The sequence below is a fragment of the Alligator mississippiensis genome, chromosome 9 (genome assembly GCF_030867095.1).
Source record: "Alligator mississippiensis isolate rAllMis1 chromosome 9, rAllMis1, whole genome shotgun sequence".
NCBI lineage: Eukaryota > Metazoa > Chordata > Crocodylia > Alligatoridae > Alligator > Alligator mississippiensis.
The window spans coordinates 50,316,619-50,333,220 of record NC_081832.1 but is presented as its reverse complement, the minus strand read 5'-3'; the positions used below and the strand labels follow the sequence as shown (position 1 = coordinate 50,333,220).

The following is a 16,602-nucleotide window of genomic DNA, read 5'->3' as shown; positions in this document are numbered from 1 at the left end:
CAGTCAGGTGAGAAGCAAAACTGATGTAGTGAATTGCTTTTACATCTAAGAAGAAATATAGTAAAAAGTTAAACCTCAGGTTCATATGGTATGCATAATCATTGATGTTTTGTTTAGGCTTCACAAGTTACAAATACAATATGTTTGTATGGCAATGGCAGTATCAACAAAAGACTGATTAACTGTGTGTTGGCATAACTGTTCAGCTCCAGAAGAAGTTTGAGAAATAGGTTGTGTATTTTCATACAAGTGAACTTGTCATAAGGCTTAGTGTGGGTACATTTTGACAGACTGGGCACCTATGCATAGGTGCCAACTTTTATTTTTGCCACGGTTAGCTGGGAGGGGAGCTTAAGATTATGGGCACCTGGGAAGTTTTACATCTTTCAGCTGACAGCACTCTTCCTGACTGGGGCCAGGGCCCCACATACTCAGCACCTATGCCATCTAGAAGCCTTGTATCTGTTGAAATGTTTATGCTACTCTTGGGAAACTTCATTGTACAATATACTTCCCTGCATTGATAGTGTCACAGGTAGAAGATATTTTACTAATCCTGCCCCAAAATGTAAGATGATCCTAAGGGCTGCAATGTTAAAAAGAAGAAGAAAAGGAAGAAGAAGAAAGCAATTAAAAATAAATCAGAAAGATTTTTCACTTAATACTTTTGTTATACATTGTGCATCATTCTAGGAGCAATTAGTAACTTTTTTGAGCTACTTGGGGAAGAAACTTCAGTTTCATGTTGAGTAGCCTGGACATATATAGTCATTTTCTATAGATTAGGAAATGTCTGCAACTAACAGATCTTGGAAGCTAAGAACTATGTGGAAACAAATGAGAAGTTTTCAGGGAGAGACATGCTTGAAGTGATAAATGGGGACATCAAATGGATTATAGCATAGAATAAGTATTGGATACCTGAGCCTGGGTGTCTACATACACAATTGCAAATAAAAGCATAGGCTGATTTAAATCCAAATTATTTTTAAGTCAGCAGTTTAATTTACATCTCGTTTGTGTTTACACTGTTTAGTTTTCTTCTGAAAGAAATGCTGATATTAGAAAGTGTTGATTTACAACTAAATATATTTACATTTATTAGCTTTTGTTAACTGGAGATATATACTGTATCCATATGTTTGTTTAAACTATTTTTAATTTTTAAATTGTATTACTTAATGAAATTAATGATACTTTTTATTTACTGGATTATTTCTTACTAATGATTGTGTCAAGATGCATTTGGATGAAAATTAGGACCTGATTGCAATGCACAAAACTAGAATTCCCTTAAATATTCTTGACCTATCAGATATCTGGTGGGAAATATTTTCGTTGACCTCATTAAACAAAGGAAACATCTCATTTATTTAAACAAAAGAAATATTTGTAATAAGTGAGTTGAAATTAGTAGGTGATAGGTTTCAAAATTAACAAGGGAAAGAACTTTTTTAATGCAATGCATAGTTAACTTGTGGAATTCATTGTGTAGCATACCTAGGTTAAAAAAGGGCCTGAATAAAATACTGGATAATACATCTATTAGTGGCTATTGAACAGGATAGTTAGAGATGTTTCCACTGTCATCTCTAAAGTAATAAATGGCGGCTACCATGGAGGACACTGAATAGGGGATAGATCACTCTTGAGATGCCTGGTTCAGTGCTGTCCCTACATCCACTTTGGCCATTGTTGGAAACAGGTCAATTAGTTCTTTCCTAGTGCTCAAGATGGGAGATACTGCAGTTCCCCAGGCTGTGGCAGGCCAGCTGGATGCCCTTGGGCATAATGGTGACACATGGTGTAGATGGCACACAGGATGGTGTCCTTGAAGAACCCAATGAAGTAGGCTCCACTGGCCTCCTGCAGTGCCATGATGGCTGAGCTCTGGAAGTACAGGTCCATCTTGAAGTCCTGTATGATCTTGCACACCATGTGCTAGAAGCACAACTTGCAGATCAGCAGCTTTGTCAACTTCTGGTAGCACCAGATCTTGTACCATGGTGCCAGGCTGAAAGTGGTGCAACTTCTTTATACCACTCGTGATAGGTGCACTGTTGTGGGCTGCTATGGTGTCCAGCTGCTTGCAGGGAGCTTTGCCATATAATGACTTGCATGCTGTCTGCTTCAAGTGGGCTGTAGTCTCAAAAACCTGCAAGCTTGTGCCTCCAACATAGCCCAGTACTGAACTAGATGGACCGTAGCTGTGACCCACTTATGTTCTTAAAACATTGCCAATAAACGTACTAATTGAATGCTATTTTTTTCAAAGGTAAATTATATTAACAGATTATACTAAAGTTACATGCTAGTATTGTGGGTTATAATTTAAAATTTAAATAAACTATAAAAAAATGAAAATGCATTCAACAGAAAAATGAAAAGAATCCAATTTAGTTTTAAAAATCCATCTTTTATTAAAGAATATACTTTCCAGTGGCAACATAATTGTTATGTGTTAACTGGACGGAAGCATGCAATTCCTTTCTGCTATGGATTCAAACAGGAGAAAAATGGGAGGGAAAGGCAGCTAAGTATGCTGAAGAGGAAGTACGTTCTGGGCCATTGTTACCCCACAGTAAATGTCTGGGGTTCGTGTTTTATTGGTGGGAGAAGAAGAGAATGGAACAAGAAAGCATCTGTTGAGTTGTGTATGTATGTCTTAATTGCAGATGAGAAATTCTAGAATAAACACTTAATGTAGAATTTATGTTGATACAATTTTAACATTACAGATATTGAACATATTACAGTTTGGTGGTTAGTTAACTACTAGCTTGTTACAAAGTATTTAGCACGTGGTTTTCATCCCCAGCAAGATTGGTGTATTTCAAAACAAAATGCTTATCCTGCCCACATCCTGCCTGCTCACAGCCCTTAAATACTATGAACAAGTGGTTTAAGCAGAGTACTGTAACTTTCTTGAATAATGTTCTGCCACTTAGCTTGTTTTCTCTGGTTTTGAACCATGTTTAGATAAGTTGCTTCTAGTTAGATGATTCTTAGAATCATGTATCATGTGCTATCATATTCCACAACCTAAAACAGATTCAGATGTTCTGCATCCTGTATTAAACATCTTCTTGCTTTAAGATCGTACCTCTTACCTAAGAAAAAAATATGAAGTTGGCAGAATTAGTAAACTCAGGCTAAATGCTTTGATCCCTGTGGTTTCCCTTATGTATTTTCTATCAGGGCATTTAGTGCATTGGATGAGATGTATTACATTTCTCCACCACTCCCACAACAGCTACACCCCACAACAGAACCGTCGCCATTTGTGGATCTTACACCTGCACCTCCAGAAATGTAATATATCTTATCCAATGCACTAAATGCCTTGATGGAAAATATGTAGGAGAAACCAAACAACAGCTGCATACCAGAATAAACACACACTGGAAATCTATCAAAGACAAAAATACCCGATTACCCATGGGTGCACATTTCTCACAAGACATCCACTCTCTGTCCAAACTCTCAATTCTAATCCTCAAAGGAAATGTACAAAACACCTCTTGTAGATGAGTCTACAAAGTTCACTTCATAAATCTACTGGATACAAAAAATCATGGGCTAAATATAGACATTGGATTTATGGCACATTATAACCTACCCTCCAGCTGATAACCCCAAGTAACTTCTGTACATTTTACCAACCACATTCTATTACCAGGTCAACATTCCCTCCTTTACCCCACTCCACCTACCGCTTTTGCACCTATCATTTCCCATGGCCTCTGATCCTCATTTGCATTCGCATTTGCATTTTCACAGACCTGCATTTGTAGATTGGCTTCTATTCTGTCCAGGAGAACCATCAGACTCTCCCTATGCCTGAAGAAGGGTGTTTGTGTCTGAAAGCTTGTTAACAGCAATTTTTCCAACTATTTATTTGGTCTAATAAAAGATATAACGTTTACACAAGGAGCCTTGTCTGCCAGTGTATTTATAGTTATATTTATGCATGGAAAAAAAAATACTAGCACAGAAGGATAGAAGTTATTCAAGTGCTTAAATGTCTGCCTGAATTGGGCTCATCACAACCCCAATACTATTTCTATGGAATTCAATTCTATTTATTCAAAAAATGTTTTGATTATGTATAGAATGAAGTTTTTTTACTGTTACCTTTGTGTTTTTTGTTTGAGACTGGATTCAGATTTAGCTAACATGAAAAATCCTTTCATTGAGTCATGACTCCATCATACTGCTTATAATTTTTCTTTTTCCTTTGTCAGTCTTTTCATCCAGTTTGAAAGCCTTAACAACAAATACAGATAATTTTTCAATGTAATTGAAAGCTTGGCTCTATCTGAATTATTTAACTGCTTGTCCTTTGCAGCCCTATACAATTTTAAAGGTACAGGAGTACCACAGTTAACCCTCCAGATTGGTGATGTGGTCCATATACTGGAGTCCTGTGATGGTAAGTACTTAATAATTTGCATAAATACTTGACATTTGTATCATTATTAGCATCATGGATTTTTTACTTTTTGCCTGCGTTACATAAAAAATAAGTGCCTGTTTATTTTTATAAGTAACTTTATTACTTTAAAAATATTTCACTAAGTTAATAACTTAAATCTCCATTTTGACTAAACTGTTTTCTAGTTAACCCTCACACAGTGACCATTAGGTTTGGAACAAACATAAAGAGCTCTCATTGGACATTTGTCTTTATTATATGAGTTGCAGAGTGAATAAGCAAATGCTACCTAAAACCTACCAGGTAGCTGAGGCTAAATCACCTGTGTGTGTGTGTGTGTACGTGTGATATCTGCATATCTATATTTATAGCTCATGCGTAAGGTGAGGGAGAGAGAAAGATGGTGAGAAAGTTAGTTCGCTCCTTAGAAGTTTCACTTTGCAAACTTACCAGTTTAACCAGGCCTAGAGAGAAGGATTGTGTAATGTCATTTCCCTTTATACTGCTGTTTATCAAACTCTGAGTGTCCTGAAAGTCAGCAAGATACAAGTGCTGTCCCTATATTTCTAGATCTTTTTTAACCAATAAAATGTTCATTTTGTTGATGTAGCATCAAAAGGCCAAAACAGAGTTAAATACCACTGTACACAAAGTTAATTTAAATTTGTTTGTTTTGGTTTATAATATAGTCATTCTTGTAGAGACTTTATCAGAGGTGTTTAAGGGCATGTCATTTTCTTGGAAAGCACTTACTCAAGGCAGAAATAATCCAGGTAGCTGGTCCCATGTAGACATCCTATGATGAGCTGGAAGAAAACTTGTCTTGGAGACTGACTACTGACCTATTTCTAACTTCTAAGAAGTGCACTTCTAGATGATGTATATAAGCAGCATTTAAGTCACAGTGGCTGTATCTACACATTCATTATTGCACCTTAGATACTGCACATTTAGTTTAGTACTTTCTAAATAATGTATTAACTAAATGCACAGTAACTAGAGTTACTGCACAGTAGCACCAGCACATGTTTTTTTGTGATGCTTACCATGCATTAGTCTAGTAACATTGCAAAGTAGGCTATTAGCATGGTTTTTAACTGCCATGCTACTGTGCAGTGGTATTAGGCTAATGCGCAGTAAGCGTCTTGTGTAGACATGCCCTGAATGTGCTAGAGAAAGCACTTGCTGCATGAAACTGAATCATACACAATATTTGTCAAATCAATGTTTCAGAAAGACAGAACAAGTTGTTTTGGAGGAAGCACTCCAGAAATCAATGTGCCTCAACCCACTTAACTATGCCAAATAATGTCTATGATCTTACACTGATCGATGATGGCCCAAATTAAAAGCAGTCACACATCATTAACACCAAATATGTTGCTTCAAACAGACAAATGTATTATGAGTAGACTGCCTGACAAAGTTGGTAGTTAGACCTATATAAGATGGGAAGAGGCCAAGGAAGAACATATAAATAGAATTCAGTGCAACCATACAAAGCTGAATTTATTGCTCATGCTAAAGCTATTCAAAACCCCTCTTTAAGCTGTGCTGGAGCAGATGAAAAGTTTTTGATCTATACATATGCAACCTTCTTGAGTTATACTCTATAGAATTATCAAAGCCTCTGAGATTTCTATAATTGCCTACCAGACTGAGGTTACCTGGTCAGGCCTGAAGTTATCAAATTCCTCTTTGTAATGAATCTTGGTAAAAATCTGATACGAAATTTTAGTGTCATCTCCAGGGATCCTGGTTTTCTCTGATTAAAAAAAACCTCTATATTTATATAGACCACTATATAAATATCTATATGTTAGTGGTGTTTCATTTTAATCATGGAAAAATGTGGATTTGGGGTTACTTTTTCTAAACCAAAAATTGGGGATTGTTTTAAATCGGAGAAAACCAGGATCCCTGGTCATCTCATAGATGGTAAGATATTGTGTTATAAAGGTCTCCCATTTATGCATCACTACATATTTATTGCTTTTATGCATTTTAAATACCTACTGGCTCCTATTATTAACTGTTAAAAAAAAACCCTTTTTCTGGATAGGTTACAGTGTATAGGCTCTGCTTGCTGCTTTACCTTCCTTTGGATTCTCTTCCTGTTTGCCTTTCATCTTTTACATGTGGAAAGGCCAAATGAAGTATTAGCTAAACAGCTTTTATCAGCTTGCATTTGATATATTTAGCAGTTTTTGTTGAGTGTAAGAACTGTGGTTTTCTATTACATGACTACCAGAAAGGCCACTCCCAAGAGAAGAGGAGCAGCTTTTACTCTCAGTCAAGCTAAAACTCATAGTAGTGTTTTGTTTTTGGAGTGAAATCTTTTGGTCAAGTGGTCACAGCTTTATATCTAATTAATAAAACTATGATACTATTGCTGTACTTTTGGGATTGAGACTTTCAGGGACAGAGATCAGTGTCTAAAAGTTTTTAATGTTTCAATTTCTACATAAACAGATAATTTGTCCCCATTTATACTTAGATTTAATGATTTAGCATGCATTTCTTCTGTTAAGACTGGTAGACAGTGGCCTAGATTCATGCCAGTGGAGGTTCTTTTACAGGGGTCTTCTGCCATGCAAATCTATATATTTTCCCATTGCTGTATTTAATCTTTTGACATCCTATGCTGTAACTTTCCAATATCCGTATTCTTATTGCATGTAATCAGAATGTCTAAATAGAGGACTTTGTGTGACTAAGGCCAGTGTTTGTTTTGTTTTGACTAAGTGTTCTGTGTTTTAATTTTAGATTGGTACAAGGGGTATCTAGTGAGACATAAAAGCTCAGAGGTAAGGTCATACTTTTGATCCCTTTCAGTGCTAAAAGTAAACATTTTCCAATTTCAAATACCTTCTTCAGAGTAGAATATGAAAGGGTCAAATGCTGATCACTTAACAACTCATTCCATTTGTTTCAGTGAAGCTAAGTAAGGTGACTAAGATTTGACCTGAAATCTTGACATAGTATTATCTAAAGCCATTAGACTTTTTAAAAATATTACTTTGTTTGTAGATTAAAGGACTGATGAAGGTGTGACTTGAAATACCTGGGTAAATTTGATTTATGGCAAATATGTGCTTCACCATTTGATCTAAGTATTGGCCAGCTTAAACACATTAGGCATACATTTATTTACATTGTACAAACCTTAACTATGAGCCTTTGTTGGGAAGGGCAGCATTTAAATTAAATAATTAATTAAAAAAAAACCTTTGAGGACATTTAATGGGTAGTTACTCCTTGCATGGTAGGTAATATCCAAGTTAAAAATCTTTAATTAATATATTGGTGTCCTACATGCTTGATTTGTTTACTCAGCCGCTCTGGGAAAACATTTTAAGCAAATGAAGACTGCTATAAGTAAATAACTTATCTTCATATTTTATTTACTTCTTTGTAATTCTGTGTTTTATTTATTGTTTCATTAAATTGCTCAGGGATGTTGTTTTTAGAGTAAGGGAAGGTTGGTGCAAGTAAATACCTTATCTTTCTAAAATATATATAATTTATTTCTCCAAGGCTCTCAATGTTTTTATTGTCTGAGCTTTCTAACATTGATAATATTCATAACAGGTGGTGGGAGTCATGGCTGACTGGCCTGTTCCCATTACTGGCCTGTTTTCAGGTTAAGTAGAAGCTTTTCTGTACAAGTGACATATTGGAGCAGATGGTAGTACTTGTTGCCACTTATTATCCATAAAATGTTTAATCTGGAGTGAGGTGGAAGTCCAGTCACACTTTTTCTCCTGAAGCTAAGGGTGCTGTCCTGCTGTTGGGTTCATCTTCTGATGAGGATTTAGCCATTTAAACCAAATGTGCAAAGCCTTTTTTCCTTTAGAGAAACAAAACAAAACAGTATTAGTTAATTGTGTAATCTAACTTTTTGTCTAAAATTTTTGCATGCAGATGTATTGGAACTATTAACCCAAGATACTTTGTATTGCATCAATAATAATAATTCCTAATGGGATTCTACTAAAAGAAAATTAGAAACCTTGTTTTATCTCTCACTTTCTTTACTTCTATTTATATCCTTGTTATCATACCAGGAAAAAAAAAATATGGTGCCGAATCTTGTATTCATTACAAGATGCACTTTAAAATAACTATATCTAATATACAAAATGTGAGTTGGTATATAAATCTAATAAAGAAGGAAATAATGTTGCGTCAGTTATGGTATCTACAGAAAGTAACAAACAAAAACCAGGGGCGTTTTTAGATATGTAGGTGCCGCAGTGCCGGGCGCTTCGAAAAGCACCTGGCATTGCAATGCTTGCAGTCGTATAAGTGACGAAATACACATCAGTGCTGAAAAAATGACAGTGGTCAGCTTTTGAACTAAAAAACATAGAAGGTGATTTAGTTTAAAAGTGTACCGTCATCATTTTCTGCGTGCTGACACGCATTTCACCGCTTATACAACGGCATGCAATGCATCACAGTGCATGTTGGCTCATATGCAGCGCAGACTTGATTAATCAAGTTTTCTCCAAAGCATTGGCTTTCCAGAGCATCACAGGACCAAAAAGTATGTGTATAAATGCCCAGGAAGTCCTACTTTTTACACAGTTCATGGTTAACTTGTGTATCTCTTTACCACAAGAGGTTGTAGAGGCAGGCGATGTAACCAGGTTCAAAAGGATAGTTGAGAAACACATGGAGGAAAGATCCATTGATAGTGATTATGTAAACAGCGGTGTATCCTCTGACATTCCTAAACCAGTGATGAAGCAGAGGATAAAGCAGGGGATAGGTTATAATAGACATGCCCTGAATTTCTTTCCCGCTAAAAAAAATCTGTTACTCCTGCTTTCAGACAGATTATTAATTTAGTTGGACAAGTGGTCTGAACCAATATGACAATTAGTATTTCCTCATTACCATAAGGAGAGCTAGTGGTAATTCCTATAATTAAGTGGCCTAACAATCTCCAGTTGTGCATATATATCGTCACTGTCATTTTTAAATTACAAGAGCACATACTACTCTATTTACTTGAATCCAAGATGACCCTGAATTTAAGACAGTGCTCCCCCCCCCCCCCCCAGTAATTAGATTATATACATGGACAATTTATAAATGTAAATGTATAAATGTAGAGGCTTTGGGGAACAGGAGGAGATGGAGAGAAAAGTCTGCAAGGGAGAGATGGCAGGGTGCAGAGATAACTAGACAGCAACTGTGGCTGGGGTTCTAGAACTACAGGTCAGGCTCCAGATCAGCCTTATTAGCCATTAATGGACTCATCTACAGCCCTTTACTTGACCCATGGGAGCGATCATCCTTGACTGTGAGGGATTGCTACCACCACTGCCAACTGCTAAAATTCAGGAAACCTATTAAGTGCTTAATTAGTTAATAGCCTTCTTGAAAAGAGAATACTAGAACTGTAGTTATACACTGGTACAGGTTATGTAAGCACCAAAATGGATGCCAGATGATCTCTTGATCCTTTTTCGATATTTCTGTATTTATTCGTCAAGGATCACACTAGCTGTATTGGCGAAAGCAATTCTTTGGGAGCCTGTGTTCATATGGTTAGCCAAATCCTTTTTAAAATAACTTCTTCCTGGAATATTGCACCATCCCTTTAAGTATGGCTTACATTCCTTGCTCCTTTTTTCTAGATCTTTACATTTGGCAATAATAATATGAATTGCTTACTTGTCTCCGGCTTATCAAGTGACCCAGATTGTTCTATGTCAGTGTGCCCTCTTCATTAACTCTCATTTCTCATTTTTTTTGGTCATCTAAGAACTTGATCAGTAATTTATTTTGTCTTCTTTCAGGGCACTGAGGATAATGTTATAGTAGACTCTACTAGAACCAGACTCTAAAAACAAACCTGCTCAATGATGGTTTCCTGGTTGCAATTTTATTTTGGGAACTTGCTGAGTTAGCAAGCAATTGATTTATTTAATATGTACCATGTTGAGTTTGTATCATTCTGCTTTTTTAATGAAAACAGCTTTTTGGTATCAAGTCAAATGCCTTTTAGAAGTCTAAGGATATTGTTTTGACGTTATTACCAAACATATAAGTGTGCTAGATAGAAGGAGCAGCTATATATAGGCTTATCTTGTCACCCATGGCAGGAAGCCTTGGGGACACAACGATAAGTATATGCATCCACCCTAAGAAAGGAAAAAAATCAGTGTTCAAAGGGGAGAGTCCCATTATTATATTTATATAACCTCAATAATATTTTTAATGCATAACTTTTACACAAGAGAAAAATAACCCCCCGTGGGTATTTTATACCACATGGGCAAGTCCCCATGAGCAGGAATGTGCGTTTCCTGGGGACAGCTAGCAGCGGCACATATTTGTGCCGCTGCTAGTTGTCCTCAGGGAATGCCCATACCTGTGCACTCTGCTGCACAGCAAGTTGTCCTGGGTGGAATAGGGGAGGCTGGCAGCTGTAGTGTGGCTCTAGCTGGCCAGGTTCTGGTTTTGGGTGGCACACGCTGCCGGCATGTGCGAACCCCAACTTTTTTGTTGTGGGGTTTTTTTTTGACACTGGGATTTTCTGGTGTCAAAAAAACCCTTCCACGCTGCAAATTAGCAATGTGATGAGTGCCTGCATGTGCAGTATGTATGGTTTGTGGCAACACAGACAGACTTGCAGCACCACAAACTGTACATGTGTGCTTGTGGGGATGTGCCCCATGATTGAAAAGATTGGTGACAAACCTGCTACCAGGTATGTGAACCCAGACCTGGACTAGCCATTTTGAGAAATGATTTGTTTCTTCACTGATTAAAAGAACAAGTCATGATGGTTTTGTTAAAGTTTTAGGTAAGAAAAGCTGGTTTAAAATAACAAAAATGTGTTTGATTCCAACAGGGAATATTTCCTAAATCCTTTATCCACATCAAAGAAGTTACAGCAGAAAAGAAAAGGTATTTAATTTTTTTTTTCTCTTAAGCTATTGCCTAATTTTAATGGGTGACTTCTGTCTAAAATGAAATTAAAAACCCACTTGGAAAATGGCTTCATATTTTTGGGGGCTCTTAATCACTTGTGGAGTTAGAAAACAATTGAATTTTATGTACACTCTCAAACTAATTAAGGTATTTTTACTCCTTTTATGCAGTCTTAGTTGGCCTTAATTATACAAGCTAGTGAGGGGGAAACATGGATATTAGTATTTTTTTTTTAATTTCCTTTTCTTAATGTACAGATCATGACTGTCTACAGATTAAAGTTTAGAATGTTAAGTACTTAGGTTGATTTTTTTTCATATGTTGGTTCAGTTAATTTGAGTCTATTTCCCCTTTCCTTAGAAATCAAGAGAATATAATACCTGCTGAAATTCCATTGGTGCAAGAAGTTACCACTACACTCTGGGAATGGGGTAACATCTGGAAACAACTCTATGTGGTGAGAAGTAGATTTTTTCCCCCATGACTAAAATAGGATGGAAAATTGGAGGAAAAATATTTCATGCCACTTTGAATTCGACATTATGCATGTTAAATAGACCTATTTATATGTATCAAGCGCTCATTGTAATTGGTATTTTATTTCAAGGGTACAAGACAGGATGTGAGAGAGAATTTAATTACTTTAATTCTCTATCAAAGTATTTGGATCAATACAGTGTTCTCTAATTATTTTACAATAAAAGGCATAGCTTTAAAGTACTGCTTAGAAGTAGTATATCTTTGTGCTAATAATTTAAACTGTAATCTCCCGTGTCTGGGTCATATTCTGTAAGATATGTAGCTGGTACAATGTGTGTGTATTCAAAGAAGGTGGCCATCACAGGCTTCAAAGTGCTGGTGCTTCAACATGCTTTAAAGTGCTGGTAGGAAGTTTGAGTAAAATTGTTCAGGACCTTTGATAGCATGCTGCTCTTAGGAACATTTGACAATTTACATGGGGTGAGATTAACTTTACACTTAAGTGAATTAGGGGTGTGTATAGATGAAACAGGGGCCCTAAATTGAACTGGTGGGTTTTAAAAAGCACAACTTCAATTTAAGGTTGATGAAACCCCTGTGTTGTGCACACACCCTGCTGACTTACCTGCCTCACCAGCAGGGAGGGGAGGGCAAGCTGCCAGCAGGCAGTGTGGTCTCTGGGCTGCCTAAAGTCATTTAAGGCACATTATACCGCCAGCTTTCCTACAGCGGCTGGAATGAATGCACAATACGTTGCCAAGGCATGCAAACACTGACACCATTAAAGCAGTGCAAAAGCATTTAGCCCACTTTAAAGTGTCATGCATACATGCCTCTTGTTTTGTCTACACATGGATACAATCCTGAAATACAAAACTGATCGTGTGAGTAAAGGAATAGTAAAAGGACACCTTTTAAACTAAGTTAAGTTTGTTTAACTGGTCTGAAAACCTTCTCTGAAAAAAACAAGCCTGTTTCAAAACAAAAGGCTGACTTTCAAATTTAATCTGAACTTCTTTGTAACTCCACTTTTGAAGAGCAAAGGGCAGAACAATGCCCTTTGGAGTTAGGTCTGGCTGAAAATATGCTATAAAAAAACTATTTTTAATAGCAAATCAAGGTATTTTTTTCTAAATTAGATTTTTGAGGTGCCCGCGCTTTACATAAAAGTTCCTTCCAGCCATCCAACCAAAATATGTGACACCTGAAAATTAAAATATTTCTGCTGAAAACTGCATCTAGGACAAGAGGACCAAAAAATTGTCAGCAAGGTATGTTTTGGTATGGAAAGTAGGGATGGAGGGAAAGGCACACCCCTGGAGGTTTAAAATTCAAAATCCTAATACCTGAATAGATCATTAGATCATGTAGTGTTTTATAAGCTTTTAAATTACCCCTGTATTGTGTACAATGACTTGCTTGAGTAAAATGCATCTAGTCTATGGCAGCTTCTTCCAATGGTTGACCATCCCTACTCCTTAAAACAAAAAATGCCCAATTTGAATTTCTCATGCTTCAGACTCCCAATCACTGTCTTTTGGTTTGCTTCTTTCTGCTAGGTTAAAGAACTGTTGATTACTCTCTGGGTATGTACAGGTGTTACTTTTCTCTTTCTGGACAACTACAGATTTCCCCAAACAAAAAATGGTATAGATTGCCCCCAGAGAGTTTTTCCTGGACAAATGAACACCTGTACACTTTCCTACCACTTGACTCCTCCTGGGGACCAGGAAAGAGAAATTTCCACCAGTAGAAATGAATGCCTTTTTGCGGCCTCTGCTTTTCTCTTCATCAAAGTATTTGTAGTTGATAATCAAGTCACAGTTCAGAGTTTGGATGCAGATTGAATACTCTAAAATTCACTGGAAGACCCTTGAATTGTTTCCATACCATTTTTGGTACTTCCTTCAATTTTTCAATAATTTCTGTAAAATGTGGATGCCAGAATTTATATGCAGTATTTTAATATTAGCATCAACGTTTCCACATGAAGGGGTAAAATCATTGCCAGAATTTCTCATGCTGGGAATTTTTTTTGCAAAATTAACTCCTTTAAAAAAAACCCATAATGCTTAGAAGAGAAAAACTTTCCACCACAACCACCCCAATGCTATTAACATTTGTTTTCTTCCTGCAGAACAAAGGGGGATTTTATCTGAGACTTACTTTCAGGAGGAGTTAGGAAAGTCAACTTTTTACATCTTCTGGGAAGACTTTAAGAGGGGGAGAAAGACAAGACTGGTGCTGGAAGTGGTTGCCTGCTTAGCTTCCAAGTGTGGCTTGAATACTTAGGAATTCAAAGGCTAAACAGTAAGAAGGCCAGTACACAGGGGAGTTTGAGTAGGACCCCAGGTTGGGAGAGGAACATGAAGCCATGATTGCCTGGGAAATTGATTTATGAGTACTGGAGAGTGGGAAGGCCTGTCTGGCTTGAGCTTGGTAGTATAGCTTCAATCTGAGAGTCATTTTGTAGGGTTGTTTTGAGAAGTAAAGAGAGGAGCGCTTAGCTGACTGTAATGTGAACAAGGAGGTATGCCTTGCCTAAGTAGAAATCCTAGGTGAGCCTAAAGTCAGCAAGAAAAGAGTGAGTGGAAGTTTTCCCATTTAAAGGTACAGAGGGCTGCTCCCCCTTTGTGTTGATGTTGATGGGCCCATAGGAGACTGTTTCTGTTGTAGCCTGGGGGTTTATTGTTTGAGTTGCAGTTTAGCACCAGTGGCTTGGGTTGGGAGTGTAAGGGGTGGTATACAAAGGTCCCATTAGTGCCTAAGGGGCCTGAGGCAGGCTCAAGGCCTGAACAAGTGTTGAGCCCAGAGCAGAGCAGGGCAGAGCCTGAGGCTATGGAGCTGATCAGGAACCAGGGGCCCGGTGCTTAAGAGGGGTACAACCTGATGGGCAAGGGGCCCAGCACCTAAGAGAGGTGCAGTCAGGCAGGGGCCAGGGGCCTGGTGTCCAAGAAAGGTAGACCAGAGCTGGTGCCTCAAAGCCATGTCCAGTACAGTGGGCCTGGGCTAGAAGGCCTAGCTAAAAGGAAATGGGTGGTGGCCAAGGAGGCTGAAGCCCCAACAGGAGAGTAACAATACAGCAAGACCTGTGAGGCTTCATGGTGTAGGAGAGGAATAGAGCCACATAATTTGCCCTTAAAGATATAGGTGCCCTGCAGTGGCATAGCCAGAAAGATCTAGTGAGGGGCCTGTGAATAGTAAGGCCCGGGAAGAGGCCTGAGTGTAGTGTAGTTAAGACCAGCAGGGTACTGGGGAGCCCCAGTGGGGATTTGGCTGGATTGAGGCCCATGCTAAGGCCTGTGGGCAGCCTCCCTCTTCATCCTACAATTATATCAAGGCATGGTGGGTGAGACAGAAGGGAAGGCAAAGTGGGGCACAGTTGTGGAGCCAGCAGCGGGTGTCATGGCTGCCCCTGTGACCCCAATGTGCTACAGCAACAAAGAGAAATGTAGGATCGTGAAGTGAAACAAAGCTTGAAACCTATGCTAATATTTTGTGTTTTAGGCAAACAAAAAAGAGCAGTTCCAGCAGGTGCAATCTATGATGTACGACTTAATGGAGTGGAGATCACAGCTTCTCTCAGGGACACTGCCTAAAGATGAACTTAAAGAGCTCAAACAAAAAGTCACTTCCAAAATTGATTATGGTAATAGGTAAGCTTTATTTGGGGTAAAGTAGTACTGAGAAACATTTCTCTATTTCCAGACTTCTCCTTTTTACAGTTGGAAATATTCTCTTTCTCTGTACTTGTCTCTAGATCAGTGGTTCTTGACCTTTTCAGGGTAATGGCATGCCACTTCCACTTTTTTTAATGTGATGGTACCACCAGCTGAGAAACACTATTAGTGGTGCCTCAACTTACCTCAGTGGTTTTCAGCAGGGTTCTGCTGCCTCCAGATGAAACTACCTAGTGTGCCAGGAAGGGCTCTGCCACCAGCACTCACTCCTCTTGCATTAGGGCTCTCTTATTAGGCTAAAGCAGGCAGGAGCTGCCTTCTGCTTTGTAAACCTTCTGTCGCAGGGCACCTTGGTGCCTGCTCCTAAGAGAGGAGAAACTGCCAGGGAGTGAGTGAGCGTGCCCTGGCCTGATATAACAAGCCCAGCTGAGGCTTGCTGAGGTAATGAGCGCAGCTGTGGGTTGCCGGAGCAACCAAGCGGAGCCAGCTGCCTGTAGGGGGCAGGGCCTGGCCCTTATAAAGCCCAGGGCCGAAGCCAGACTGGCAGTTCTCTGCCAGCAGCCGGAGAGGCAGGAGCTCCCTCGGCCGAGATATGGGAAGGAGCCTAAGTCGCAAGTACAGCTCATGATAGCCCTGGAGGCTTGAGCTATGATGATGAGTTATGGCCAGGCGGCTTGCATTTGTGTTACAGCCTAGGGGCTTGTGGTTTTGCTTTGCGTTTGTATTATTACACCCGGAGGCTTGGGTGAGGCTGTAGGGGTTGGAGGAGGCCTCAATCACAGGGACCCCAGAGAGTGTGGGGTGCCCTAGCGCCAGGAGGGCGCATTATTGTTCATAGCGCCAGGGAAGGCGCAGCTCGCACGCCACTGCCCGAGCAGCTGGCGGCGAGGAGCGCGGCCAGTGGGTCGCAGGTGCAACCCGTAGGTTGCGGACGGGGACCGAGACCCCGGATTGCGTGTGGGGGGAACATAACCCCCCGGCCCCAGGAAAGGGGCGGTATTACTGAGTAGCCCCGTGTGGGCGCGGCGAGCCCCCAGAGAGGGGGAACGCCCTTGTACG

The 16,602-nt window shown here is 39.1% G+C and overlaps 1 protein-coding gene across 1 annotated transcript in view; it reads left to right on the top strand.

Annotated features, from left to right (window-relative positions):
- Positions 1-16,602, top strand: part of DOCK2 (dedicator of cytokinesis 2) — a 520,353-nt gene that overhangs the window by 12,602 nt on the left and 491,149 nt on the right. The window contains exons 2-6 of the mRNA XM_019487133.2: positions 4,349-4,432; positions 7,202-7,242; positions 11,304-11,359; positions 11,744-11,840; positions 15,371-15,519. Of these exons, the coding sequence (XP_019342678.1) occupies positions 4,349-4,432; positions 7,202-7,242; positions 11,304-11,359; positions 11,744-11,840; positions 15,371-15,519 (427 nt within the window). The remainder of the gene's footprint in view (positions 1-4,348; positions 4,433-7,201; positions 7,243-11,303; positions 11,360-11,743; positions 11,841-15,370; positions 15,520-16,602) is intronic.